Source organism: Oryctolagus cuniculus, chromosome 7 (assembly GCF_051225735.1).
Source record: "Oryctolagus cuniculus isolate XC-2025 breed Fujian yellow rabbit chromosome 7, ASM5122573v1, whole genome shotgun sequence".
NCBI classification, from domain to species: domain Eukaryota; kingdom Metazoa; phylum Chordata; class Mammalia; order Lagomorpha; family Leporidae; genus Oryctolagus; species Oryctolagus cuniculus.
This window is the reverse complement of record NC_142873.1, coordinates 147,537,166-147,560,869: the sequence shown is the minus strand read 5'-3', so window position 1 is coordinate 147,560,869 and position 23,704 is coordinate 147,537,166. Positions and strand designations below refer to the sequence as shown.

The following is a 23,704-nucleotide window of genomic DNA, read 5'->3' as shown; positions in this document are numbered from 1 at the left end:
AGAGAGATAATTTGCTGGGGCGGGGGAGGGGGGTGAACAGAGAGGGAAAATGGAAAGCAAGATCTTTGGCTTAGATTTAATTTCAAATTAATCCTGGAAGGAGCTCTTTAAAAACCTCCCATTTCCCTGTTTGTGCGTGTGGATACTCTGGGTTTACCTACTTAGTTCTTTACAGAAAACGGCCCCCAGCAGTTATTCCACAATTATTTTGACTAACGGCATCTGCTTTCTCCCAAGATCCCAATGCAGAACGAAGCACTCAGAGTTTTAAGAAACAGCTGAGGCTTCAGAGGAAGCTCACTTCAACTTTTCCATCCTTGCCACGCTGGCCAGAGGTATGTGGTCTGCCCACATCCCGTTCAGATCCGTACACCAAATAAAAGGCTGCCCCCACCTCATTTCCCACCCCGTCACCAATGCTCACAGCCCCAGATTGTCAACTCCATAGCAGTAACCCTGGGGGTTTTTTGGTCTATTTCCCCAGAACCCAGAATAAGGCTTGGCACACAACAGGTGTTCAGTGATGGTGCTGGCTTTGCAGTTAAGCCGCTGCCTGCAATAACAGCATGCCATCGAGTGCCAGTTCGAGTCCTGGCTGTTCCACTTCAGATCCAGCTCCTTGCTAATGCACCTGGAAGCCAGTGAAAGATGGCCTAAGTCCTTGAGCCCCTCCCTGCCACCCACATGGGAGACCTGGATGGAGTTCCAGGCTCCCAGCTGGAACAGCCCAGCCCCTGTTGCTGTGGCCATCTGGGGAGTGAACCAGCAGACGGAAGCTCTCACTCTCTCCCTCTCTCCACCGCACTCTGTAACCCTGACTTTCAAATAAATAAAGGCCACTGGCTTCAGCTCAAGAGGCAGCCAGCCTTGAAGACCAGCATCGGCATTGGCATCGGGCTTCCAACTCCCAGCAGCCTGGGCCCTTGGGCAAGTCACTTTCTTCTCTAGCCTCTATTTACTCCTGCTCCTGAAAATTGTGTATGCTGGGGAGAAAAGGGGTTGTGGTGATAATAAATCCACCACAGTGAAATTATTTGAAAAACTGTACAAGATTATCCATAAATAATCACTCCCATGAGAGGAGAGCTCTAAAAGAAAAGGAACCATGGGAACCCACCTAGGGACCTGCTCTCTCCCTGGAGAATCCCCCAGCTGTGAAGAAGGGGACAGAGGAGTCGGGGTGTTCTAGAAGCACGAGTTGAGCTTTCCTTTAAGCCAAGTATCTGTTTGTCTCTGTATTTTTCCTCTAGTTACCTTGCTTCTCTCCAACATTTTTTTTCTTTCTCCCTCCTCCCTCATCTCCACCCCCCACCCCCTCACCAAGGAAGGAATTGGCTGGCTCCACCCAGCCGGCCCCCCGTGACTCCGCCCCTACTCGGCGGGCCAAGAGTTAACAGCTGCACCTGTTGAGGTATCCTTGCAGTCGCCGGCACCTGTACTTACAGCCAATCAGCGCCAGGGCTGCGCGGAACCTACCTGTCAGCAAAATCCCGACATCCAAACCTCAACATAAATCAAACACTTCCCAGTGCAGGGAATGTCCGCGGGAGGCCGGAATTAGAGACAAGCAGTGAGCAGAGCCTCGGCGGCGAGCAGTCGCGGGAGCCCGGGAGCAGGAAGATGTCGAATGAACTTGAGTGAGTAAACACCCGTGGACACCTGCGCTCTGAGCTGGGAGGCTGCATGGGGTTTCCAGGAGGGGAGAGCAGGGAGGCTGGCGCCAGGACTCACAGGGCAATTTGTACGGGTAAATGAATGGGCTGCCGGTCCTGCTCCGGCGTGTCGAGGCAAGCCCCTGTCTCAGGCGAGAGCGGAGCGTTTCCCTGGGAAAATAGTTTTTCTCTCTCTGCTGAGCAGTTTCGAGCCAGGCAGGGAAACACAGCACTGAAACTGTGAAGGCTCTTGGCACCGCTCTTTGATACTCTGAAGGGGCCTTGGAAATCAGAGACGATCCCAGCCCCGTGGAGGCCTGCTATCTTCTTGCCAAAAGGAACTTCTCTGAGGTGGTTCTAAGATTGTCCTAGGCAGAGGGCTGGCTTTTTCTGGAGGACTTGTTTGTTGGGCTGGACCACTCCCAAGTGGGAAGGTTGCAGTGTGGTGGCTAAACATGTGCGCTCTCAGTAGTGGACCTGACCTGGGTTCAAATCCAGGCCCTCCTTCAAGCTGTGTGATCTCATGCACCTTATCTGATCTTCATTGTCCTCATCTGGAAAATGGGTACAAGAACACTGTAGACTTCTTGAGAGAGTCCAGCATGATACAGGCTGTAAAAGGGCTTACCACAGAGCCAAGGATTGAAGATGCGTTCAATAAAGTGTGTGTGATTTTATTCAGAGGCAGTTCTAAAGGGGGGGGGGGCGGCTGAGAAGTGGTTTTCAGTGAGGTCACCTCTGTTGCCCAGCAGGAGACAGGTGCCTTCCTGCCCACATCTGAGATTTAAAATCCCAACTGGCTGCTGCAGACCTTCAGCATGGAGAAGGGGGGCTGGGATGGGCCGTGGGCCGCTTTCGCTTGGATTCAGGAAGCTGGCAGCAGCCAGAGCTCTTAAATACAGACTCTTCTTCCTGTCGCCCTCAGAGGCAGTGGGCAGAGGCAAGGGCTGACCAATCTTTTCTACAGCCACTCACGGACAGATGGAGAACCTGGAGACCCGTGGGCAGAGCGGCTAGTGGGTCCCTGGCTGTAGCCGGGCTCCCTGGAGACTCGCCGGCTCCTGGGTTCTTGAGTCGGCCAGCTGTGGCCACACTGCAGTCACTGGGGTTGAGACATCAGCCTTCTCTTGAATGAATTCTGGAGGCTGACAGTGCATTGACAGCCGGGCCACAGCCGGCAGGAGGCTCACTGGCGCCACACCGGGTGCTGCTGGGCAGGTTTGAGTCCCAGGCTGCTTCTCACGCGCACAGACCCCTTACCCGGGCCTCAGCTTTCTCACCTGTACACTGCGACCAGCAGTGGTGCCCAGCTCACGGTGCTGCCAGGGGATTCAACAGCTTTCAAACAGTGGCTGCTTTACGGCCTGGAGGAGACAAGCCAGTGACCGCTGCCGCTTCGTCCGGAAGCCACCGCTCAGGCCAGCAGCACTTGCTTGTTCTTTCACACACTGCACACGCGTAAACGATCCTGAGCTGTGTGTCCGCCTCGCTTGGCTCTGAGAAAGCTCCAGTCTCCTCACTGTTGCTCTGCAGGGGATGTGTCCCGCAGCCAGGCCACTGGCCCAGAAGGCTTTGCTGCTGCTCTCTTCCGTAAGGATCGGGTCTGAAGTCGGACCCCAGGGCAGCTGAGGCTGCTCGGGCTGTGGCATTTGGAGTGGGGTGGGGAAGCTTGCAAACTCTGCAGCTACCCCGGGAGGGGACAATGGCAGAGCCTGGGGGCGCAGCGCCCCTTTCTCAGAATAGGGCAGGTGGCCATCCAGGGCGCCCCCTTGGTCCTGAGCGAACGAGCGGCCTTTGTCAGGTCTTGGTGCAGCGGGAAGAGTCAGGCTTGGATGCCACTTACCAACGGCGGGATCCTCCGCCGGGAACGAGGCCTCTAAGTTCCTACCCGGCAGGGAACGCTCTGAGGTCCCTGCCCCGTGAACACCCCCCGGGGGGCCGGCAGAGGCGCTCCCTGGACACCAGCCTGAGGACGAGGCCTCGGGAGGCGGCGCTTTGAAGGCCAGGACTGCAGCCGTCAGAAACCAGCTTGAGGCAGCTGGTGGGTGGCCAGCGCCCGGGCCTTTCATGTGGTCGGCCCAACGCCGCCACCCCCCAGGCCTCACAAGCCGCACAGGGCGCCTCAGAGCCAGAGCCCACAGCCTCAGGCCAGGCCAGCCGCAAGGGCTCCTGGGGCGGCTCCTCAGGGTCTCGCGAGAAAACACCCGCGAGGCGTGCGGCCTGCGGCGCCTGCGCACTGCCTGCTGCTGGGGGGTCTTCCTGGGAGCTGGCGCCCCGGGCAGAGCGGGTCTAGGTCTCAGGGGCTGCTGGGTGTCTCTAGACCAGGGTCTGGGGGGTGACCCCCTGGCGCTTTTCGGAGTGCCCCCAGGACCTTCCGTGTGCCTAGCCCAGGAAGCAAGTTAGCCCACTGTGAAGGGGCTTGTCCCGTAGTAGGTCCAGCGAGAGGCGGCGGCCCAGCGGGATCCTTCCCACGGCCTCACTGTGCACGGCGCGCCCGCAGCCCGGGTCCCCACCTGCTGCCGTCTGGAATCTTCTCCCCCACCCCACTTCCCCAGCCCCGAAGAGCCGCGGGTGGGGGTGGGCGGTGGCTGGGGAGGGGCGGGGACCATCCCTGTGACCCAGGCGGGCTGGCTATCTGATCTGATCTGGGGAGAGCCGGGCTCCAGACTGCCTGGAGCGCCGAAGGAGTTAACCAGGAACGCCTCCCCGCTGTGGTTTTGTGGTCGAAACCATGATTGCCAGGAGCAAATTTTTGTCGTGCACAAGGTGTGTTATTAAAAGTCGGAGTTACGCTGCTGGTGAATGAAAAGTTAAAAGCCCTCATTAAGCTCGGGCTGTAAAACAGCCAGCCTGGGCCCAGAGAGGATGAGAGACAACGGCACCAGGCTCCAGCCTCCCTGCAGGTGCCCGAGCCCCAGGCAGGCTCTGGCTCATCAGGCTCAGCGGTGTGGCCCTGTGGCCAGAGCCAGGTGGGTCGGAGCAGCAGGAGGGAGCGAGGGCTCAGGGCTGAAACAGCGATGTCGTTCGGCACTTACCGAGACGCTGTCCAGTGGTTGGTCAAGACATCCCAGCATCCCGGCGTGGGAGGGGGACGGGAGCGTGAAGGGAGTGAGGCCTGGCTCAGATCTCGCAGAAGACCTGGGGGCTCCTGGGGGCACAGCAATGAGCCGCAGGTTGCTTCCTGGGTGCTTAGAGGCTGAAAGCGGAAGTGATGGCGAACTGTTAGCCGCGATCGCCTGTGAGCGATGATGCGGCTTCATCCTATTCTCCTTCCTGTTGGGGGCGGCTTCGCATTTATTTATACACTTGTAGTATTTTACAAAACTGTGTTACTTTCAAAGTGGGGAGAGGGGTGGAGAGTCTTATTTTTAAAAGAATTACTGGTTGGACTAGACCCATGTTCTCAAAGTGTGGTCCTGGGACCAGCATCCTCCTCCTCCTCACCACTACCCCTACCCCCTGCCTGCATCAGGTGGCGTGGGCAGGGTGGGGGCAGCGGGATGCGTTTCCACCAGCCCTCCAGGAGATTCTGATGGGGGTTCAAGTTTAAGAGCCATTGGCCTGGGAGACCCGGCGGAGGGCTGGGAGGCTGGAGGCTCCCAGATCCCAGATCCCGGATCCCAGATCCGCTGTGGAGCTGCCTGTGGCTGCTGAGTCAGTGGCCGGGAGCCCTGCTCCAGGGTCACCGCTGTGTTTAAATCCCAGCTCTGCCACCGGTGAATTGGGTGAGTCTGTGTCAGTCCCTGCTTATGGAGAAGAGTGACAAAAGCACCCAGCTCACGGGGCCCGTGTGAGAGTGCCGAGGCCCAGGGCCGGGCTGCGGGAACTGATTTCTTCCCTTTCCCTTCTCTCGTCGTCCCTCTCAGCCCCTCTCTGGAGCACACAGCTTTCCGTCTGTACAATGCAGCGAGCCGCCCCGCCTCGCCGCCTCCCTCTCCCAAAGAGGTGAGAGCGCCTGGAAGTCTGAAGGGAGATCTTGGTGGTACTGGGTGTTTCTTTGGGCTCCAACACCGGGGGACGCACCCTTGCGTCCCCACCCTTGCGTCCCCAGCGCTCAGCGCACAGCCTGTTCAGGGTAGCCCTCAGTGAAGGCCTGTGGAATGAATCACTAAGTGAATGAATGAAGGGATGTGTCTGGATGTGGATTTCACTTCTCTCCCAGCTCAGGTGTACAATAGAGGGGGGAGGGGAACCCAGAAAATTGGACAAGAAAGAGAGAAGGAAAATACAGCATGAAAGAAAAATTCGCATCCAGGGGAGAACCTTTCTGAGGGGAGAGGGCGAGTTTCTGCTGTAATTGAAACGGCACGTCATTAATTCCCGTGCAAGGGAAGTGCTGTGCCCGCGCCCGGCCGCCCTCCGCTTGCCCACCACGATGGAGCGGGCCGTGTGCTTGCGCTGCTTAGCTGGGCCTCTCCGGGCTGCTCTGCAGGAGATGTCCCATTTTACAGGTGGGAGAAACTGAGTCTATGAATCGGGCAGCGGCTGGGGTTTAGCCCCCAGCGTGAGTCTTACTAGCTATAAAGATGGTTCACGTTATGACGGGCTGGCACTGTGCCAACCACTTTGCCACCTGCGTTTTCTCATTGCATTCTTCCAACAAGAAACTTCCCAAAGTTGTTGTAAAGATTAAATAAGAAGCTGCTTAGCCAGGACCCGGCACTTGGTAATCTCTCGGTGAAGAGGAGCCATCGTGGTGATCCCGTGAGGTTAGTACTCTCGTCTTCCCACAGTTTACAGTTATGAAAAACAAAACCCAAGGCAGGAGATGTCAGATTGCAGAGCTGGAGCTGGAGGTTCATGTGGCCCCATTCAAATCAAAGTCACTACTGAGCACCACCGTGGCCTCCCCCATTTCCCCCATATAGGCCCCCTGATGAGCCCCTTGCCCTGGGGACAAAGCACGTTTCACAACCTGATGGGCCACTGCAGGTGCAGGAACCTGGGGCGGCCCTGTCATACCGGGAACACCTTATGTGGGCCTGAGAAATGATTCCTCCGTGAGCAGTGGCAGGGCCTCGCTGGGGATGACTAGCGAGCGTGATTGATCACTGCTGATGAGGCAGGGTGGCTCCCAGCAGGGCTTGGCAAGTCACTGACTGGGTGGCAACACCCAGCTCAAGTGCCTGCCGGAACTCTTCCTCCCGGGACCCAGCTGGCTGGGTCTGTCCTGTGCCAAGCACCTCCCTTGGTGGGGCTCGAGGCTACACCCTTTGGGGGTGGGTTTGCTTCCACTTTCTGCAAGATGAACAAGAGTCCTTACGCCCATCTGTGAGTCCTGAAGGTGCCTGTGACATAGGCTGGCAGCTGAACCAGCAGCGGAGGGGAGGGAGGAAGCTTGAGTCTCAGTCTCGCTGTAGGCTGCGTTTCTGGGCCGAGAGAGAGAGAGAGAGCGAGAGCGAGAGCGAGCTTCTATCTACTGGTTCACCTCTCAGATGGCCACAACAGCCAGGGCTGGGCCAGGAACTCCATCCGGGTCTCCCATATGGGTACAGGGGCCCAAGTACTTGGCCATCTTCCACCGCTTTCCTAGGTGCGTTAGCAGGGAGCTGGATCGGAAGCAGAGCAGGCAGGACTCAAACTGGTGCTCTAATATGGGATGCCTGCATGGCAAGGGGTGGCTTCACCCCACTGTGCTACAACACCACTCTAAGGTCTGTTATGCACCCTAAATTTCAAAGATCCCAACAGAAGGAAATCCTACAAAAGGCTTCAACCACTGGCCGAGACCGCATCTGCTTGGCCTCATTGAGAGTTTGAAGTGGTTCAGCCCGAAAGCAGAGGGCATTTCACGTCAGAGGGATGTGTTGGGTACACGTCTCTTTCCTTGCCTGGGCCTTCTCCATTCTCGTGCCCAGAACGAGGCATGTGGGAGTCAGGAAGCTAAGAGGCTGGCAGGGCATGGAGCAGCTGGTACCACACCCCTTCCATGCTGGGGAAAGAGCCCACCCACCCACAGTTTGCACTTCCGCACAGGCTAGGGACAGGAGGCCTCAGCAAGGGAGAGACCTCGCAGGTAGCTCTCCCCCACGCACACTCCCACTCCCAGGCTCCTCTCTCTCGATCTTATTTCTGGCTCACTCTAAGTGGAACCGCCAGATGGAGAGGCGGCTTTGTGAAGCACTCTCAGTGCTGGTAGCTCTAGGTCTGATGCCACCAGGGTACCAGCCAGGTGGCCTTAGGCAAGCCAGTGGCCCTCACCATGGCTCAGTTCTTGCTGCCATCCCATTGGGACAAACATACTTCCTTCTCTGCCTTACACGGGCGTTGCAGGATCGGAGGTATGACAGATACTTGAGAGTGCATTGGAAAACACAGCACGCTATGCAAATGTGAAGGATTGTCAAACTCTGGACTTGAGTTTCCTCCCCAGTGAGCTGGCCTTCCTTGAAACAAATCAACATATGTAAAACACCTGGCTCACAGCTGCTGCACAGTAGATGGCCAAGCTGCAGGTGCTGTCCCGGCCCAGGCTTCTGCCTTTGGTCCCACCCTGCCCCTCATCTGGAAGGCCCAAGGCCCGACCCCCCCATCTCTCCCCCTCCACCCCTCATCTCGCCCAACATCCATCACTCCCCAGGGTTCACGCAGGTCACAGGTCCTCTGGCTGCTTTTCCATCATAGCTTTCTTCACCTATCTGATAATGAGCTGTTTGTTTTTGTAGTCACGTCTGTCTTGCTGCTACTAAATATATCCTCTGTGACGGCAGGGACTGCCTTGTCCTGGTCTTATGGGACAGGGTCTGGCACATTGTAGTCACTTAATAAATATTTGTTCACATGATGGATGGACGCCGCCGGTTTGTTGGTGTGTTCCCTTTCTCCTACATCCCTGCTTGAAAGCTAGCGATTCGGTGGGAAAATGACTAGTCTTTGCGGTTCCTGTCCAGATCCCAGGAAGCCTGGCTCTGTAGCTCCCCAGCCAGTGCCCCAGGACAGGTCCTTGGACGTCTCTGGTGTCTATTTCCTGGTCTGTAAAGTAGGAATAATAACATATTCCCATATTTTGGGAGGCTCCGAGAGATAATGGATATGAAAGTCAAAAGCAAGGGGTTATTACTCTGTCTGTCGGTGACGCAGGACTTGGTCCGCAGACGGCGGCTTAGCAGGGCCGATGACTGAAGAACCGCTCCTCGCATTTAGGGGTTCCGGGGTTCCGATGGCAATGGCGGCTGTTACTGAGTATTCTCTGGCAGGCTTTAGACGGAGCGCATTTCTTACTGGAATGCCCTTCATTCTCCTAACAAGCTGTGAGATTAGCCCTGCTTTCAAGTCGCCACCCCTGGTGACTATTACATTACTATGATCTAATTTTCTTCACAGCACTTATCACTAACTAAAATTAGATCACCTCCCTGCTTGTTTACGGTCGGTCTGCCCCAATTAGACCGTCAGTTCCATGGGAGCGGAGTCTTATCTGCCACGCTGTTGGCTGGTTTTCCTGTGCCGAGAACTGCCCAACAGCAGACACGCCATAGACCCACCTAACAGGTGAGCGAATCGGCTCCAAAGGGCTCCGGTGCCTCACCCAACCCACAGTTTCCAAAGCCACGGGCTGTGACCCGGTGCCGCTTCCTCCCATGGTGCTGCGGGTTCTGCTGTATTGTGCTTGTGCCCTCGGAGATCTGAGGTCAAAGGGCTGCCCAGGGCCAAGGCATCTCCTCTCCTCCCCTCCCCCTCCCCCTCCCCCTCCCCCTGGTGATATCTCAGGAGTTCTACCTTGGACACCAGCGGAGTTTGCGTAGGCCTTAGGGAAAGTGACCTCATAGGACCGGCATCTCCTGGCTCCCACTTTGTTCTGGGTCTGTCACCTATGAATAGGGCTTTTTCTTAGAACCCTTTTCATATTCATCCTATATCAAATCCTGAAACAAAACTATATTATATATATATATATAAATTTTTTTCTCCTTCTCACACAGCGGCTCCCCAAATGTTTAAGAGGGCAGAAATCAAAAGTTCTTGGATTTCAGATTTAACACACGGGTCAGTGCAAGCTCTACCCATGGTCAAGACTTTCTGGAAGCCAAATGACTAGTCTAGAACATGAGGTTGACGGGAGACGTGCACGTACACAGAGACAATGAGCAGAGGACTCCCAGCGCCTGGGCCAGGACTGGCGGTTGTCACCATCTTGCCTTCCTGCTCCGTCCCTCCTGCCTTGTGTGGGTGGGAAATTCCTTTCTGCCTTGCAGCAGAGAATTGGCTCAATGTATTCCAGAGGGTGGAAATTTCCAGAACCGGAAGGGCATCTAGATTGAGGACTAGCGCTGGGGTTAAGAGCTGCATCTGGGGAGTCCAAGAGGTCCCAGTTCAAGTTGCGCCTCTGTCACACACTGGCTGCCTGAGCCTGAGTAGGCGGGGCATGTTGCCTGTCTGAGTCCCAGTCTCTCCTCTGAAAAGGGGGATAATAATGCCTATTTCTCAGGGCTATCATGTGAAGTAGATGACACCTGACACATTAAAATAGTTGACATCATGTCTGCCTATGGGAAATGCTTAGGGTATGGTAGCTTCTGTTTATCAAGGAATCATACTTCGGGCTTCCAGTAGGGTGGAGTGGAGACTGGTGTAGGCCAGGAAAGCCTCCCAAGCAAACAGAAAACCTGGTCTATTCTTTTGTTTCTAGCAGCTTTATTGTTGTCTTCTAGAATTTATAGAACTATAATGTTTAAATTATTATTAATTTATTGGAGAGAGAGAGAGAGAGTCCTGTCTTCTGTTTACTCCTCAAATACCCACAGTGGTCCAGGCTAGGCCAAAGCCAGGTTTCCCATGTAGATGGCAGGAACCCAGTTACTTGAGATGCTAACCTGGATGTTACCCCTGGAAGTACTGCGCTGGGAACATTGCCTCCCAGGGGCCGCACTGGCCGGAAGCTGGAATGGGGCGTGTGAGCCAGGACTCCAGTGTAGGCACACACACATACGTGGGCTGCAGCTGTCCTAATGCTAGGTCAAACACCTGCCCCTACAACTTATTTTTACAAAGGAAAAGATGACTGGTGACTCTTCGAAGCGGACTTTCACCCCACCAGAGTCAGCCCCGACTTGCCGCGTGGCCGTGCCTATGCCAGGACGGGACCCCTCACTGACCAGCCCCAGGCAGCCCTGGAGTACAGCAGTGGCTCCCGGGTACAAGCGCTGATGGACCAGGCCCAGGTCCAAGCAGTACTCCTCAGAGTCCTAGATTGTGGTGCTTTCTGAGACTGGCTGAGCAGGGAGGCAGAGGGCCAAGCCCTGGGGACCCCAGGGAGCGGTGCTGGTGAGGGGGGCACCATCAGGCCCTTCCCTGCCTCTCCCATGCTTCCTGGGCTTGGAGGTTCCTGCTGGCCTGCGGCTGCGCAGGGCTGGGTGAGGGCCTTGCCGAGTTCCTCTAGCCCCAGGCCCAGGAGGCAGCTAGGAGGTGCCTTGAGGTCTCTTGATTTATGGCAGCAGAAACTCCTCTCCTCATCCCCAGAACAGGAAAGTTTCTGTCATTTCTCCCTCTGTGACAGCTCCCGCTCCCTCCCTCTGAGAGCCCCGGGAGGCCCAGTGGGGTGGGAGACACTGCCCCGGGGGGGGGGGGGGACATTGCTTCCTGTAGCGTGATTTGCTAAGGCCCCTCCTTGTCCACGCACCAGGCTGCAATTGCGCCACTAATGCGGTGCTAGTGCATTTTTCTGCTGGAGCAAGGGCCGCTCGCCTGTGTCATGGCACAGCAGGGCGGCTCATGGGGAACAGGAGGTTTCGGTCCAGGCAAGCCCAGGTTAAGTCCTGACCGTGCCATGGCCAAGCTGGATGGTCTGGGGCATATCCAAATCACGAAGCGAAAGATGCTTACCTCGCGATGTCTTGAAGGGAGCAGAGCGAGTGAGTGGAGCGCACTCATGGACTTGGGTGTAGCAGCTGGCATCGCTCCCAGGTCCCTGGTCCAGGGGAGTGAGTCCTCAGACCCCAGAGAAGGGGAGGGTTTGTGCCCCCAGAAGCCCAGTCCGTGCCCGCTTCTTCCCTGGGCTCCCTCTTTCCAGCCTGGACAGCTTCACACACTCTGCTCGAAACTGAACACGGCCAGAGCCTGCCTTTGCTCCTGACTGCAGCGTGTGCCTCACCAGCGACTCCCAGGAAGCCCCAGGCTGCCGCATCAGTCTCCCCCGTGCGAGCGTCAGAAGTGGCGTCTAAGCCACCCAGGCCTGGAGAGCCAGGCTGCAAGAATGCCGCCCTGCCATCTGTGCTTTATTTATTGATTGACTTAAAGATTTATTTATTTGAAAGGCAGAGTTAGAGAGAGGCAGAGAGAGAAAGAGAGAAGCCTTCCATCCTCTCTGGTTCACTCCCCAAATTGCTGGAGAGCTGGGCTGGTCCGAAGCCAGGAATCCGGAGCTTCATCTGGGTCTCCACGTGGGTGCAGGGGCCCAAATACTTGGGCCGTCTTCTACTGCTTTCCCAGACCATTAGCAGGGAGCTGGATCAGAAGTGGAGCAGCTGGGATGCGAACCAGTGTCCACATGGGATGCTGGCACTGCAGGTGGTGGCTCAACCTGCTAAGCCACAGCGTCGGCCCCACTAGTCCCCGCTATAAAACAGGAATAGTAAAAGCACCTGTCTCACAGGCAGCTGTGAGAATTCAGTGAGATGCTAATTCACCTGGCTCAGCTCAGCGCCCCGGACGCAGCTGGTGCTCCAACAAGATACTGTCTGGCTCACCCTCATGGCTGTTCTGCCTCACGGCCCCACCCCTGACCCTCCCTCCCCCAATTTCCCGTGGGAAAACCGCCCAGGACTGAGGGTCTCCTGTTCCACTATGTGCAGCCCGCCTCTGAGTGAGCAGCTGCTGGGGCCCTGTACAGCGAACGCTGGACTGAAACCCATTCCTCGAGACCGGGTTCTGCCCGAGGACTTCCGCTCCCTGCACCCTCTGTCCCGTGCCTGTCCCCCGAGTGCAGGTGCAGGTGACCGGTGGCTTCTGTGTCATCCCCAACTTGAAACAATGTCTGAGTTTTATTCTCTGCAGCTCCTCGCTGTCGCTTCCTGTTCCTAATTAGTCCTAATTCCCCTCGGATACGTATCTACCCGGGAAGCCTTTGCCTGAGTCCACTCCATGGGGCTACAGTCTCAGTGCCATAGGATGGCGCTACGGCCCCACGTCCACAGCTTCTCTGTGGTGACATTTGCCGTGGACCCAGCTCCACTGCCCCCTGCCGCCTAATGGTGGCAGAAGTTTCAAGTTTCCAAGGCCAGCACCCCTGACTCCCTGGGTGTCGGCCACCCGTGGGCCTCCTTCCGGGACAGCCTGAACTTGACCCTCCTCCCTGGCTGCAGTTTCAGGTCTGTGCGGCTGCTGAAGAACGACCCAGTCAACTTCCAGAAGTTTCCCTACACCAGTGAGGATGAGGCCTGGAAGACGTACCTGGAAAACCCCCTGACGGCCGCCACCAAGGCCATGATGCGGGTCAACGGGGACGATGACAGCGTCGCCGCCCTGAGCTTCCTCTACGATTACTACATGGTGCGTGTGCCACCCGCGGCTCGGCAGCCTCTGTGACCCCTTCCCCCCAGCCCTCACGTTCCTCCGTCTGCCCAGCTCCTTCCCCGTCCTGGCTGCACACCGCTCTCAGCTTTGGGTCTCAGGTGTCTGCTCGTGCGTACACCAGGCTTTCGTGGGTCTCCCATTCTGAGCCCCCTCTGGGCACCCTGAACACACACCACCGTCATCTTTGACTGCATCCTTGGAAACTTTCCCTTTGCATAGCCACTGCTCTGTCTCCTCCCGAGCTCCTGGAGGGCAGGCACTGGGTCCCCAGCACCCAATCCAGCTGCCCCCCGGGTGCACACACACGTGGGGTGAGTGGATTCACTCTCTTCTTTCTGATCCTCCCTTGGGTCATGGCAGCTCCCTGTCATGCCCACTTTCCTATTCTGCCCCACCTGGAACCTTCCTGTCCTTTAGCCCGGCTCTTCCTCTGGGGCCCTTCCCAAGGCCCGCTCTCTGCAGCTGACACCATTGCCAGCGCTGGAACATTTCCTGACAGCTCTGTAATCATTTCCAGGACCTTGGCCTTGACACTGGGAAACTGGGGGCTTCCGAGAACCAGAATTAGGCCCTTGCATATCTGATCGGTGGGGCTTGTTTCAGTCGGCAGTCATAAATATGCAGCACACATGACCCAGCACCCTAACCCCCTCCAATGCCTGTGCCAGACATTGCTAATGGATTACTGCCTGCAGTCTCACTGAGGATGCATGAGGCTACATGATCTTTGTCAATCCAGTTCTCTGGCAGCTCCTACCCATGTATCCGAGTTGTCACAAGGCAACAAACTAACTGGCTATCCCTACTGGGTGACTGCTCCAAGAGACCACCCTGCACTTGGCAATGGCCTTGGGGGCATGAATAGCTGATGGATGAGCTCTCTGGCTCCCACCTTGAAGATTTAAAGCCAACTTACAAATAAACCCTCAAACACACTGGGCCAAGAAGTATTTTACCCACCCTGCCTCAAATTCCCTGCATGAATTCAGAGGCCAACAAAGGGTAGGGGAAGACCCCTAACTCACTCTTTCTCTCTGCCTAGGGTTCTCACCCTGGAGTACCCTGGTAGCCTCCCCTCCCCCTTCGTCCCCAGCCCACTGGTCCTGTCCTGCTAGTGCTCACCCTGATGGAAAAGGGATTCCAATGACTGTTTCAGCATGGGATGGGGTAGCAGCCGGAATTCCAGGGTGGGGCTCAAAGCACGGCCTGGGGTTTACAGTTCTCGATTGAACTGTAAGATCCAGAACCATCTCCCTGGGCAAGAGGCCTTCCCCAGGGCTGGAATGGTGGGGGCAGACCCTGGAGGCAACGTGGGTCCTGGCTTTAGTGCAGCACAGGGTCTCAGGGAGCGGCACCTGCCCTAGCCTCCGTCTCCCACAGCAGCCCCATGGGGAGTGAGGACGTGGCGTGGTAGCTGGTGGTGTGGAGACTGCACCCAGCTGGCGGCTGGGGGCCTGGTCCTGCCACACTTCCGTGGCACTGAGGGCACCATGGCACTGAGCAGCGCCTTCCCCGTTTCTAACGGACTGCCTGGCGCCAGGCCAGCCGCCTTCCCCGCCTTCTCTGTTGGGGGCGGCGAAAACCGAGAAGCCAGACTGAGAGTCCACGCTGCCAGCACTCGGGGCGGCAGCTCCGGTTCCTCCCAGCGGGTGCGGAAGTAAATTAGCAAACAGAGGTCGGGGTCACAAGGCTGGAGACAGGCAGCACTCTCAAGGAGTGTGCCTTATATTAATAGATCTTCATGATGTAGGGATTTTACTCCCTCATTTGTCAAATGACAAAAGTGAGCCTTGGGAGGTCACTCAGCACGGCTGGCGCCCGCTCCCGGCCTCCCTCACCCCACCCCGGGCCTGCGCCCCCTCCCTGCGTGCTGCCTCCCACTGCTCAGCCTGGGGCTCCAGGGCTCCTGGAAGGGCCTGTGGGTTTTCTCCCTGGGCCCAGAGCGGCGCCATGCCCGGCCCGGGCTGCAGGAGGCGGGCGAGGCCCCGGCAGCAGGTCTGAGTCCATGCTCTCCGTGCTTTCCTTTCAGGGTCCCAAGGACAAACGGATCCTGTCCTCCAGCACCGGTGGCCGCAACGACCAGGGCAAGAGGTGAGGCCGCACCTGCTCCTCCCGCCCCCACCCCTGTAACACAGGGCTCATTTAGCCGGCAGCCTCGGGGCAGGGTCTGGGGTTCGCAATACCTTAGGCGCTGTTATACTTTGTTTTACAATCAGAAGAGAAAAAAAATGAACACAGTGGAGCCTGGACTATGGCTGTCTTTGTGCCAGAGCAATTGCAGAAGAGACTTTTGAATAGTTTTGAAGGGGCCAGGGCAGAAGAGCCGGGGGCATGTGGAACTCATCATAAAACTGCTTCAACACGTGTGTGTGTGTGTGCACACATGTGTGCATGTGCGTGGGTGCACGCTTGCTTGCATGCACAGTCACACACACACACCAGATGCCACGCGGGCTGGCACTTACTGAACGCAAACCTCAAAGCTAGCAGTGGAAAATCCTCCCTGCCTGCGGCCTCTCAAGGAGGGGCACCTGGGTGCCCCAGGCCACCCACGCTCATGGCACTGGAAGGAACCTGCCCTCTTTCTCCTTCCCTGACAATCAATCAGCTGTCCCCTTGAAAATGACCCCGGGCCTGTCTGCTGGCCTTCTGGAAAAGCCACGACGCCAAGGCGGGCGTCGCAGCTCCTCACCCGAGCCAGCGGCAGCGTGCCTGGCTCCGGCCACCGCCATCCCCTGCTTGCCGCACAAGCGCCCATCTCAAAGCCGAGGATTGAAAATGCTATGAACTCCCCCGATGGGGAAAGCAAGCCCTGTTTCTGGGGAAACAGTCAGAGACGCTGTAGAACCCAACAGCGGAGAGTAAGGTCTCCTGCCATCTCTCCGACCCCGCTCGCGCTCTGGGGCGAGCCCTTTCAGACCTTTCTCTAAATGTACATGAAGTGCGCCCGTGGACGTGCACGGCCTCACGCCCCTGCCCACAGCATGACTCAGCACAGCTGTTGAGGAGTGGGGACCCTGGACTCTGGCCAAGAGATTAATGATTAAACCTTCAGATTTTTAAATTAGTAAGCATTATAATGGGTAACACAGAGGTTGCCTGGTTCCAGTCTGTCTCTCTTTTAAGATTTAGAAAATTTGTTTGAAAGGCAGAGAGAGAGAGGGAGAGACAGACAGACAGACAGAGAGCAAGAGATCTCCCAGCCACTAGCTCACTCGCCAAATGACCACAACAGCCAGGGCTGGGCCAGGCCAAAACCAGGAGCCTGGAACTCCATCCAGATCTCCCATGCTGGGGGCAGGGATCCACGTCCCTGGGCATCCTCTGCTGCTTTCCCAGGTGCATTAGCAGGGAGCTGGATGGGAAGTGGAGCAGCCGGGGTGCTGCCGGGCACCCTGGCTTGGATGCCGGGGCTGCAGGCAGGGGCTTGGCCCTCTCTGCCTCAGTGTCCCTCCTGCCACCCTCCTCCTGGGCGTCCCTGGACACGTTGGCCAGCCGCTGTGGGGGTGGGGGCCTGACCGTTAGGTTGGCTCAGGGCAGGTCAGCGTGGTGGCGTGACGGTCACCCCCCAGCCCAGTGCTAGCTCAGCGCCTCCCCTCTGCCCCCAGGTACTACCACGGCATGGAGTATGAGACGGACCTCGCGCCCCTCGAGAGCCCCACCCACCTCATGAAGTTCCTGACAGAGAACGTGTCCGGGACCCCGGAGCACCAGGATCTGCTCAAGAAAAATAACCTGATGAGCCTGGAGGGGGCTGTGCCCAGCCCGGGCAAGGCCGCGCCCCTGCCCCCGGGCCCCAGCAAGCTGGAGGCGGGCTCTGTGGACAGCTACCTGCTGCCCACCAGCGACATGTATGATAACGGCTCCCTCAGCTCCTTGTTTGAGAGCATTCACGGGGTGCCACCCACGCAGCGCTGGCAGCCAGATAGCACCTTCAAAGATGACCCGCAGGAGGTGAGACCCCGTCTTGTACCCCTCCCGGCATCCCCAGATAGATACATGCATGTCCAGAAGTATAGAAGCTAGTGAGAAAGTCAGAGCTTTGGAATCTGGTAGAGAGTGCTAGGGCTGGGTCAGGGCTGCCATGTACAGTTGCCTGAATTGTGTACTGCCCAACCTACACACCTGTATGCACAGCCCTGGGCTGAGGCCTCTGTGGCCTGAATTGTGGTCACTTACTCCTTGGGGATTTTGTTTCTCTGCAGTCACTGCTCTTCCCAGATATCCTGAAAACATCCCCGGAACCATCATGTCCCGAGGACTATCCTGGCCTCAAGAGGTAACTTGGCTCCTCTGGGCTCTTGGTCAGCTGGCAGCGGGCAGGGGTCTGCAGACAGAGCACCCCCCATGCGCGTGCACACACACACACACACACACACACAGTTGTGCTGTCTACAGAGCGTGGCAGCACAACCCACGAATGAAGGTAAAACAGAGATTGCTCACCCGGCCGTGACGGCGCTCAGAGCCCGGCTTCCTGTTCCAGGCCCTCAGTCTCTGCCATGGCTTTGTCACCCCACAGCGGTGTCCACTTTTCACTGGACCCTCCTTGCCCACAAGACTGTGGCTCGCAAAACCATTAACAGAACCCCCAGCATGGGGCACTGGGCCCTGGGAAGTCGGGCGGCTCACCCAGCCCCATGGAAGTCGGGCAGCTCACCCGGCCACACGGCAGGGCCATGGCAGATGCCCAGGCTCCCTGCCCCATCATTCCCTCCCGCCTCCCTGCAGTGACTTCGAGTACACCCTGGGCTCCCCCAAAGCCATCCACATCAAGTCAGGCGAGTCACCCATGGCCTACCTCAACAAGGGCCAGTTCTACCCGGTCACCCTGCGCACCCCGGCTGGCGGCAAAGGCCTGGCCTTGTCTTCCAACAAAGTCAAGGTGCGTTGGCCCTGGGGCATTGTGGGAAGGCATGACCCTGGGGCATTGTGGGAAGACATGGCCCTGGGGCATTGTGGGAAGGCATCTCCTGGGGCATTGTAGGAAGGCAGGAGCAGGCAAGACACCTGCTGATTGGACCCACGAGCAACCCCAGGGAGGGGCTGTTTGAGATGGGGTGGGGGAAACTGAGGCGAAGGGCAGGGAAGGAATGGGGACGGCCTGGCCCCCTGAGGTGGGGTGACAGTGACCCGTGCTTGCAGAGCGTGGTGATGGTCGTCTTTGACAACGAGAAGGTGCCAGTGGAGCAGCTGCGGTTCTGGAAGCACTGGCATTCCCGGCAGCCCACTGCCAAGCAGCGGGTCATCGACGTGGGTGAGCGCCCGTCCCTGCCCTCGGCCCTCGCTCCCTCCCAAGCCCAGAGGCCTCCGGCTCCAGGTTGGGGATCTGCGCCCGGGCTGGAGCTGTCCTCTCTGAGCTCCTGGGGGGCGGGGGGACGGGGATGCCGGCCCCTGCCCCTGACACTGACACTGAACCCCTCCCCGGCTGACTCCCCTCGTCTCTGGTACTTTCAGCTGACTGCAAAGAAAACTGCAACACGGTGCAGCACATCGAGGAGGTGGCCTATAACGCGCTGTCATTTGTGTGGAACGTGTACGAGGAGGCCAAGGTCAGTGCCGGGGGGACGCAAGGGGGTCTCCGCCTGGGAGAAGGTTTGCCCACCTCCAGATCATGGCCTGTACTGTGAGGGGGGTGCTGACAGCGGGGTGGATCCCGGTGGGCTGTGTCTCCACCTGGGACTTTGACCAGTGCCTTAGCCCCTTTGAGCCTCGGTCTTCTAGGCCATCAAATAGGAGTGTAGTCGTGGCGCCCAGCATCAGGTGAGGCTGGCGAGGGTTCCGGGAGGTCACCCATTGGCCAGGGACCAGACCGGGGCTGGACTCACCGGAGCGGCCTGAGAGATGAGCCCTGGGGTTCTGTTGTGCTGGTGGTTAAGGCTCATCCTGCCTCCGTGCCTAAGCCCAGCCGGGACCTTGTGTCTGCTCCTGGCCTCGCTGTTTTCTGATTGGAAGCTGGCATGGTGGGAAGGGCAGTGGTGTGGGAGTTGGGGCTGAGCGACCTTGAGCCTGTTCCTCTCCTCTGGGACCGGGCCCCTCTCACCCACCCCAGCTGGCCCCAGAGAACAAATGCCTAAGACAGCCCTGCCTCCCTCCCTGCCTCGAGGCACAGAGGCCAGGGGTTAGCACTCTCCAAACAGCTGCCAGGGCTGGGGGAGGAGTGGCCCGGTCCCCAGAGGGAGGTGGGGAGAGTTTCGTGGGAAGGGAGAGGGGGTTTCGGTGGGGATTTTCTCACAGCCTCTTAAAGCCCCCAGGCGGGGTCTGTCTCAGGTGCAAGGCGGGGGTGCTGCATTAGTGCTGAGCTGGCAGAGGGGGAGGTATGACCAGCACGCGCTGGGTGGGGGTCTGCTCCCCGCAGCCCGGGAGGAAGGGCGTCTGTCTGGACACCCCATCCCCACCCCCACCACCATTCCCAAGGGAAAAACCACAAAGAACAAGAGGCAGCCTGGGGTGGGGTCTGGCCCTGAGCCCCATGTGGGGGGTGGCAGGTCATCTGGTGACCCTGTTGGGGCTTGCCCCGCCAAGGCTGACCCCCGCTACCATCAGAAGGGCATGGGGGTAGGACTTCCGGCCATCCCCCTCTCTGCAGTCACAACTAATCAAGCAACTGCCACGCGCCAGGCACACTAAGAGCTGGACACACCCTGGCAGCCACGCCATGCAAAATGGGCTCCGTTAACCCCATTTTGCAGAGAAGGAAATTGAGGCTCGGGGGGGTTTCAGGAGCCATCCAAAGCCACACAGTAGAGCCCCGCCCCCACCCAGGTCTCAGCGGTCCCACATCCAGGCTCCATCAGTGGCAGCCTGCTGGGCCTCTTTCCCTGGGAACTGGGGGTGACTGGGGGCAGGGTGGGGGTGCCCTCCTCTGCAGCCAACAGAGCTCCCTCGTGGGAGGGTCTGTGGTGACTGGCGATCAGGGGCGGAGGGAGCTGGGTCCCAGCCTGGGTTCCCCTGGGCCAGCAGGGAACTGGTCTTCCTGAGCTGCGGGAAGGGGAACTTGACTCCTCTCCACCTCCGAGCTCTGAGCTGCAGAAAAATGATGCATGGATTTCATATCTCGAGGGACCTTAGCATCCCTCCCAGGGCCCAGAGCCACTGGGCTGCCCTGGAAGTCTCCTGCGAGCTGGAGCCTGGACTTTGAGTCTGTGTGCGAACCCCAGTTCCACCCCACACTGCCTGTTACCCCCCACCCCGCCATCCTGAGCCTCAGTTTCCCCATCTGTTAAAGGGGGCTGAGCTGTTTGCCTGGGAGGCTTACGGGTGCCCTCCAAGTGTACAGAAGGATCGGCTCAGTAGACAGGGCCAGCGACCTGGGCAGCCCACCCACCCGCTCCCCTCTCCCCGCCCCGTCCCCAGGTGTTTATCGGCGTCAACTGCCTGAGCACAGACTTCTCCTCGCAGAAGGGGGTCAAGGGCGTCCCCTTGAACCTGCAGATCGACACCTACGACTGCGGCCCGGGCTCTGAACGCCTGGTGCACCGCGCCGTCTGCCAGATCAAGATCTTCTGTGACAAGGTGGCTGGGCCCCGGCGGGGAGAAGGGCCAGGCGCTGGCTCGCGCGTCCTCCCAGCCACGCTGGGTGTGCAGTCTCTGTTTCCTGCCCTCTCCGTTTCTCTGTCTCTGTGTGTTTCTGTGTCTCTTGTCTCTTCCTAAAGATCTCTCTCTCTCTCTCTCTCTCTCTCTCTCTCTCTCTCTCTGCTTGTGCTGACCATAGCCTGGGCTGCTGCCTTCCCATTCCTTGGTTTTGCTCTGGGAAAAAGCAGGCCTAGAAGCCTGGCCCAGATCGCAGGTGCAAAGTGGCAGTGGTGAGCGTAGCCTGCAGCCCTCGAGGCCCAGGACGATCCCTTCCCTGTCCCCGCAGGGAGCTGAAAGGAAGATGCGAGATGACGAGCGAAAGCAGTTCCGGAGGAAGGTCAAATGCCCCGACTCCAGCAACAGCGGTCAGTGGGGGTCAGAGGGCCTGGTGGGGCTTGGGGGGCAGCTGGGGGCCTGATGGAGGGGCCCCGGGACTCATGGCTGCCTCTCCCCAGCAGGTATCAAGGGCTGCCTGCTGTCCGGCTTCAGGGGCAACGAGACCACCTACCTGCGGCCTGAGGCTGACCTGGAGACCCCGCCGGTGCTGTTCATCCCCAACGTGCACTTCTCCAGCTTGCAACGCCCCGGAGGGGTGAGGGCCCTGGGCAGGGCCGGGCCAGGGGCTCCGAGAGGGCACAGGCCGGAGGGGACAGTCCCCCACTAAGCAGCAGAGTGCATGTTAGGCGTTTGGGAGCTGTTCTAAGAATCAGAATCAAAACACCTTGATGAATCCCAGGGGATTAAAAAAAAAAAAAAAAAAAAAAAACCCTACCCATGATCACGTGACTTCCAGAGCCGTTCCCTCACGGGGAGGAATGTGGATGAGGGAATGGACCAGTAACTATTGAGCCACTCGTGCCCAGGGGAGGCACTGAGGCTTCTGACACCTGAGCCCCAGTTCAAGGGCAGCTGCATGGAAGCTGGGGGGCAATGCCTGTCGCGGCCACACCTGCGGCCCTAGGCCCTTCTGGGCACCTCCTGAACCCTCCTGCAGCCCTGGCCGGAGCCGTGGGCTGCGGTGGAAGTGCAGAGCTCAGGGGACCTCTCGAGATCGCACAGTTAGGATGCAGCAGAGCCAAGATTCTGACCCAGCACCTGGCTTCAGCGTCCCCGGCCCTCACTGCCATTGTTCCCCCTCTCTCTATCTAAATATTTATTTAAAAGGCAGAGCAACAAAGAGAAAAGATGTGAGAAGGAGAGAGAGAGAGAGAGAGAGAGAGAGAGAGAGAGAGAGAGAGAGAGAGTTTCCACCTGCTGGTTCACTCCCCGAATGGCCACAGCAGCCAGGGCTGGGCTGGGGCGAAGCCAGGAGCCAGGAGCTCTATCCAGGTCTCCCTCCTGGGGGCAGGGCCCCAGGTACTTGCGCCATCAGCTGCTGCCTTCCCAGGAGCAATAGCAGGGGCTGGAAGCAGAGCAGCAGGTCTTGAACCCGTGCACTGAGGTGGGATGCAGGTGTCCCGGGCAGTAGCATAACCCATTGTGCCACAACGCCCACCCTTCCTGTGCCTCTCAAGGTGGACAGGGGGTCCCTGAGCACCTGCTAGGCCACAGCTGGCCAGCCGAGCCCTGGGCTGTCATCTCACTCCTCTGAGGCCGGCCCTTTCGGGGCGGACAGGGTCACCTGAGCCAGCGGCAGAGGCGGGACCCTGCAGCTTGAGCCCCATATGCCTCTGTGGCACACAGGATCCCTGTGTCCTTCCCCTGACGGCCCCGCTCACTACCGGCTTGGTGGGAGAGATCAGCCTAGGTCCGAGATGTGTCCAGTGTACTGATTTAGGACAAGAGGTGGATTAGGATCAGGGCAACTGTGGCCGGGCTGACAGCTGCACTGGGCGGAAGAGGGCAGGACCAGTCCCTGCACCTGAAAGCCCCCGAGGGGTGTTCACTCGCCACCTGCCCGCCTGCCTCCCAGGACTGGGCGATGACTGCGCCCCACACAACACTCGGAAGGCCAGTGCTCTAAAGGACAGCCCGTCCCCCGCCAGCACAGGACAGGGGCGGTGCCCAGCTGTCGGGCCAGGGACCCTGCACTGCCCGTGTCTCCTGTGCGTCCTGCGTGTTTGTTGAGTCCTTGACTCATCAGCTTGGGCTGGATGATTCCTTTCAACCCAGGATCCCAGCTCCCTTGGGGACTCAGCTGAGCTAGAAAGGCCTTGAAACAGCTTCCTCCCCCTGCCCCGCAAAGTAGGTTCCTCCCTGAAGCCTGCAGCCTCTGTGGGCCCCTCTCATCATCCTGCTGCCATGGACATGTTCTCTCTCTCTCTCTGTTGCAGGCGGTCCCCTCAGCAGGACACAGTGGCTCTAACAGGTAGGGAGAGAAACAGCCAGGCCCCCTGTGTTGCTCACCCTACCCCTGCCCACCTTCCCCTCTGCTACCCCCAAATCAGGGCTTGGGGCCAGAGGAAGAAGCCAGGAGACGCTGTCCCCCGCCCCCAAGCTCCATGCATGCTCCCCCCCCCCCGCCCCCCAAAGCTGCCTGGGTTTTTATGGGTTTGTTTTATGTGGAAAGTTGGCGAATCTCTGGCGAGACACCTGCTTGTAAAAAGAGACAGCAAGCGCCTGGGAGACGGGCGTGCAGAATCGGGGAGCAGGAGCCAAGCTGTGCTGGGGGACCTAGGCCCACCCAGGCCCCTCCCTTGCCCCCAGCAGGAGGGGCCGGTGCCCCGTGGCTCTGGGTCCTTCTCTGGGTCAGCCACAGCCTGCGTGCCCTCAGCGGCCCCTCACTACTCCACGTCTGTCAGAGGCTGAGATGCAGTGCCTTGTCCACAGCGGCACGGCTCCTAAGTAGCAGGGGCAGGACCAGAAGGCATCTGCCTGACTCCAAACCCACTGTGCTTCCTCTGCCCACCGACCTGATTCTTTCAAGACAGAGCACCGGCACTGGTGACGAGGCAGCCTTTGTTGAGGCCCTACTGTGTGCCACACACAGTGTGAGAGCAGTGTGCGTGATCTCCTTAGCCTCACGA

The 23,704-nt window shown here is 58.6% G+C and overlaps 1 protein-coding gene across 3 annotated transcripts in view; it reads left to right on the top strand.

Annotated features, from left to right (window-relative positions):
- The first annotated feature begins 511 nt into the window (after nt 1-511).
- Nucleotides 512-23,704, top strand: part of GRHL3 (grainyhead like transcription factor 3) — a 31,123-nt gene continuing 7,930 nt past the window's right edge. Inside the window, exons 1-13 of one of the 3 annotated variants that reach the window (XM_017346465.4) lie at nt 512-927; nt 1,325-1,637; nt 12,953-13,139; nt 15,193-15,254; nt 16,772-17,117; nt 17,369-17,442; nt 17,895-18,048; nt 18,309-18,420; nt 18,621-18,715; nt 20,520-20,678; nt 21,025-21,103; nt 21,194-21,330; nt 23,012-23,046. In XM_017346465.4, coding sequence (XP_017201954.1) covers nt 1,621-1,637; nt 12,953-13,139; nt 15,193-15,254; nt 16,772-17,117; nt 17,369-17,442; nt 17,895-18,048; nt 18,309-18,420; nt 18,621-18,715; nt 20,520-20,678; nt 21,025-21,103; nt 21,194-21,330; nt 23,012-23,046 — 1,457 coding nt within the window. In that variant the 5' untranslated portion in view covers nt 512-927; nt 1,325-1,620. Of the gene's footprint in view, nt 928-1,324; nt 1,638-4,467; nt 4,622-12,952; nt 13,140-15,192; nt 15,255-16,771; nt 17,118-17,368; nt 17,443-17,894; nt 18,049-18,308; nt 18,421-18,620; nt 18,716-20,519; nt 20,679-21,024; nt 21,104-21,193; nt 21,331-23,011; nt 23,047-23,704 lie in introns of those variants that run through there. The other 2 variants (XM_070077009.2, XM_070077010.2) reach the window with 2 other exon arrangements.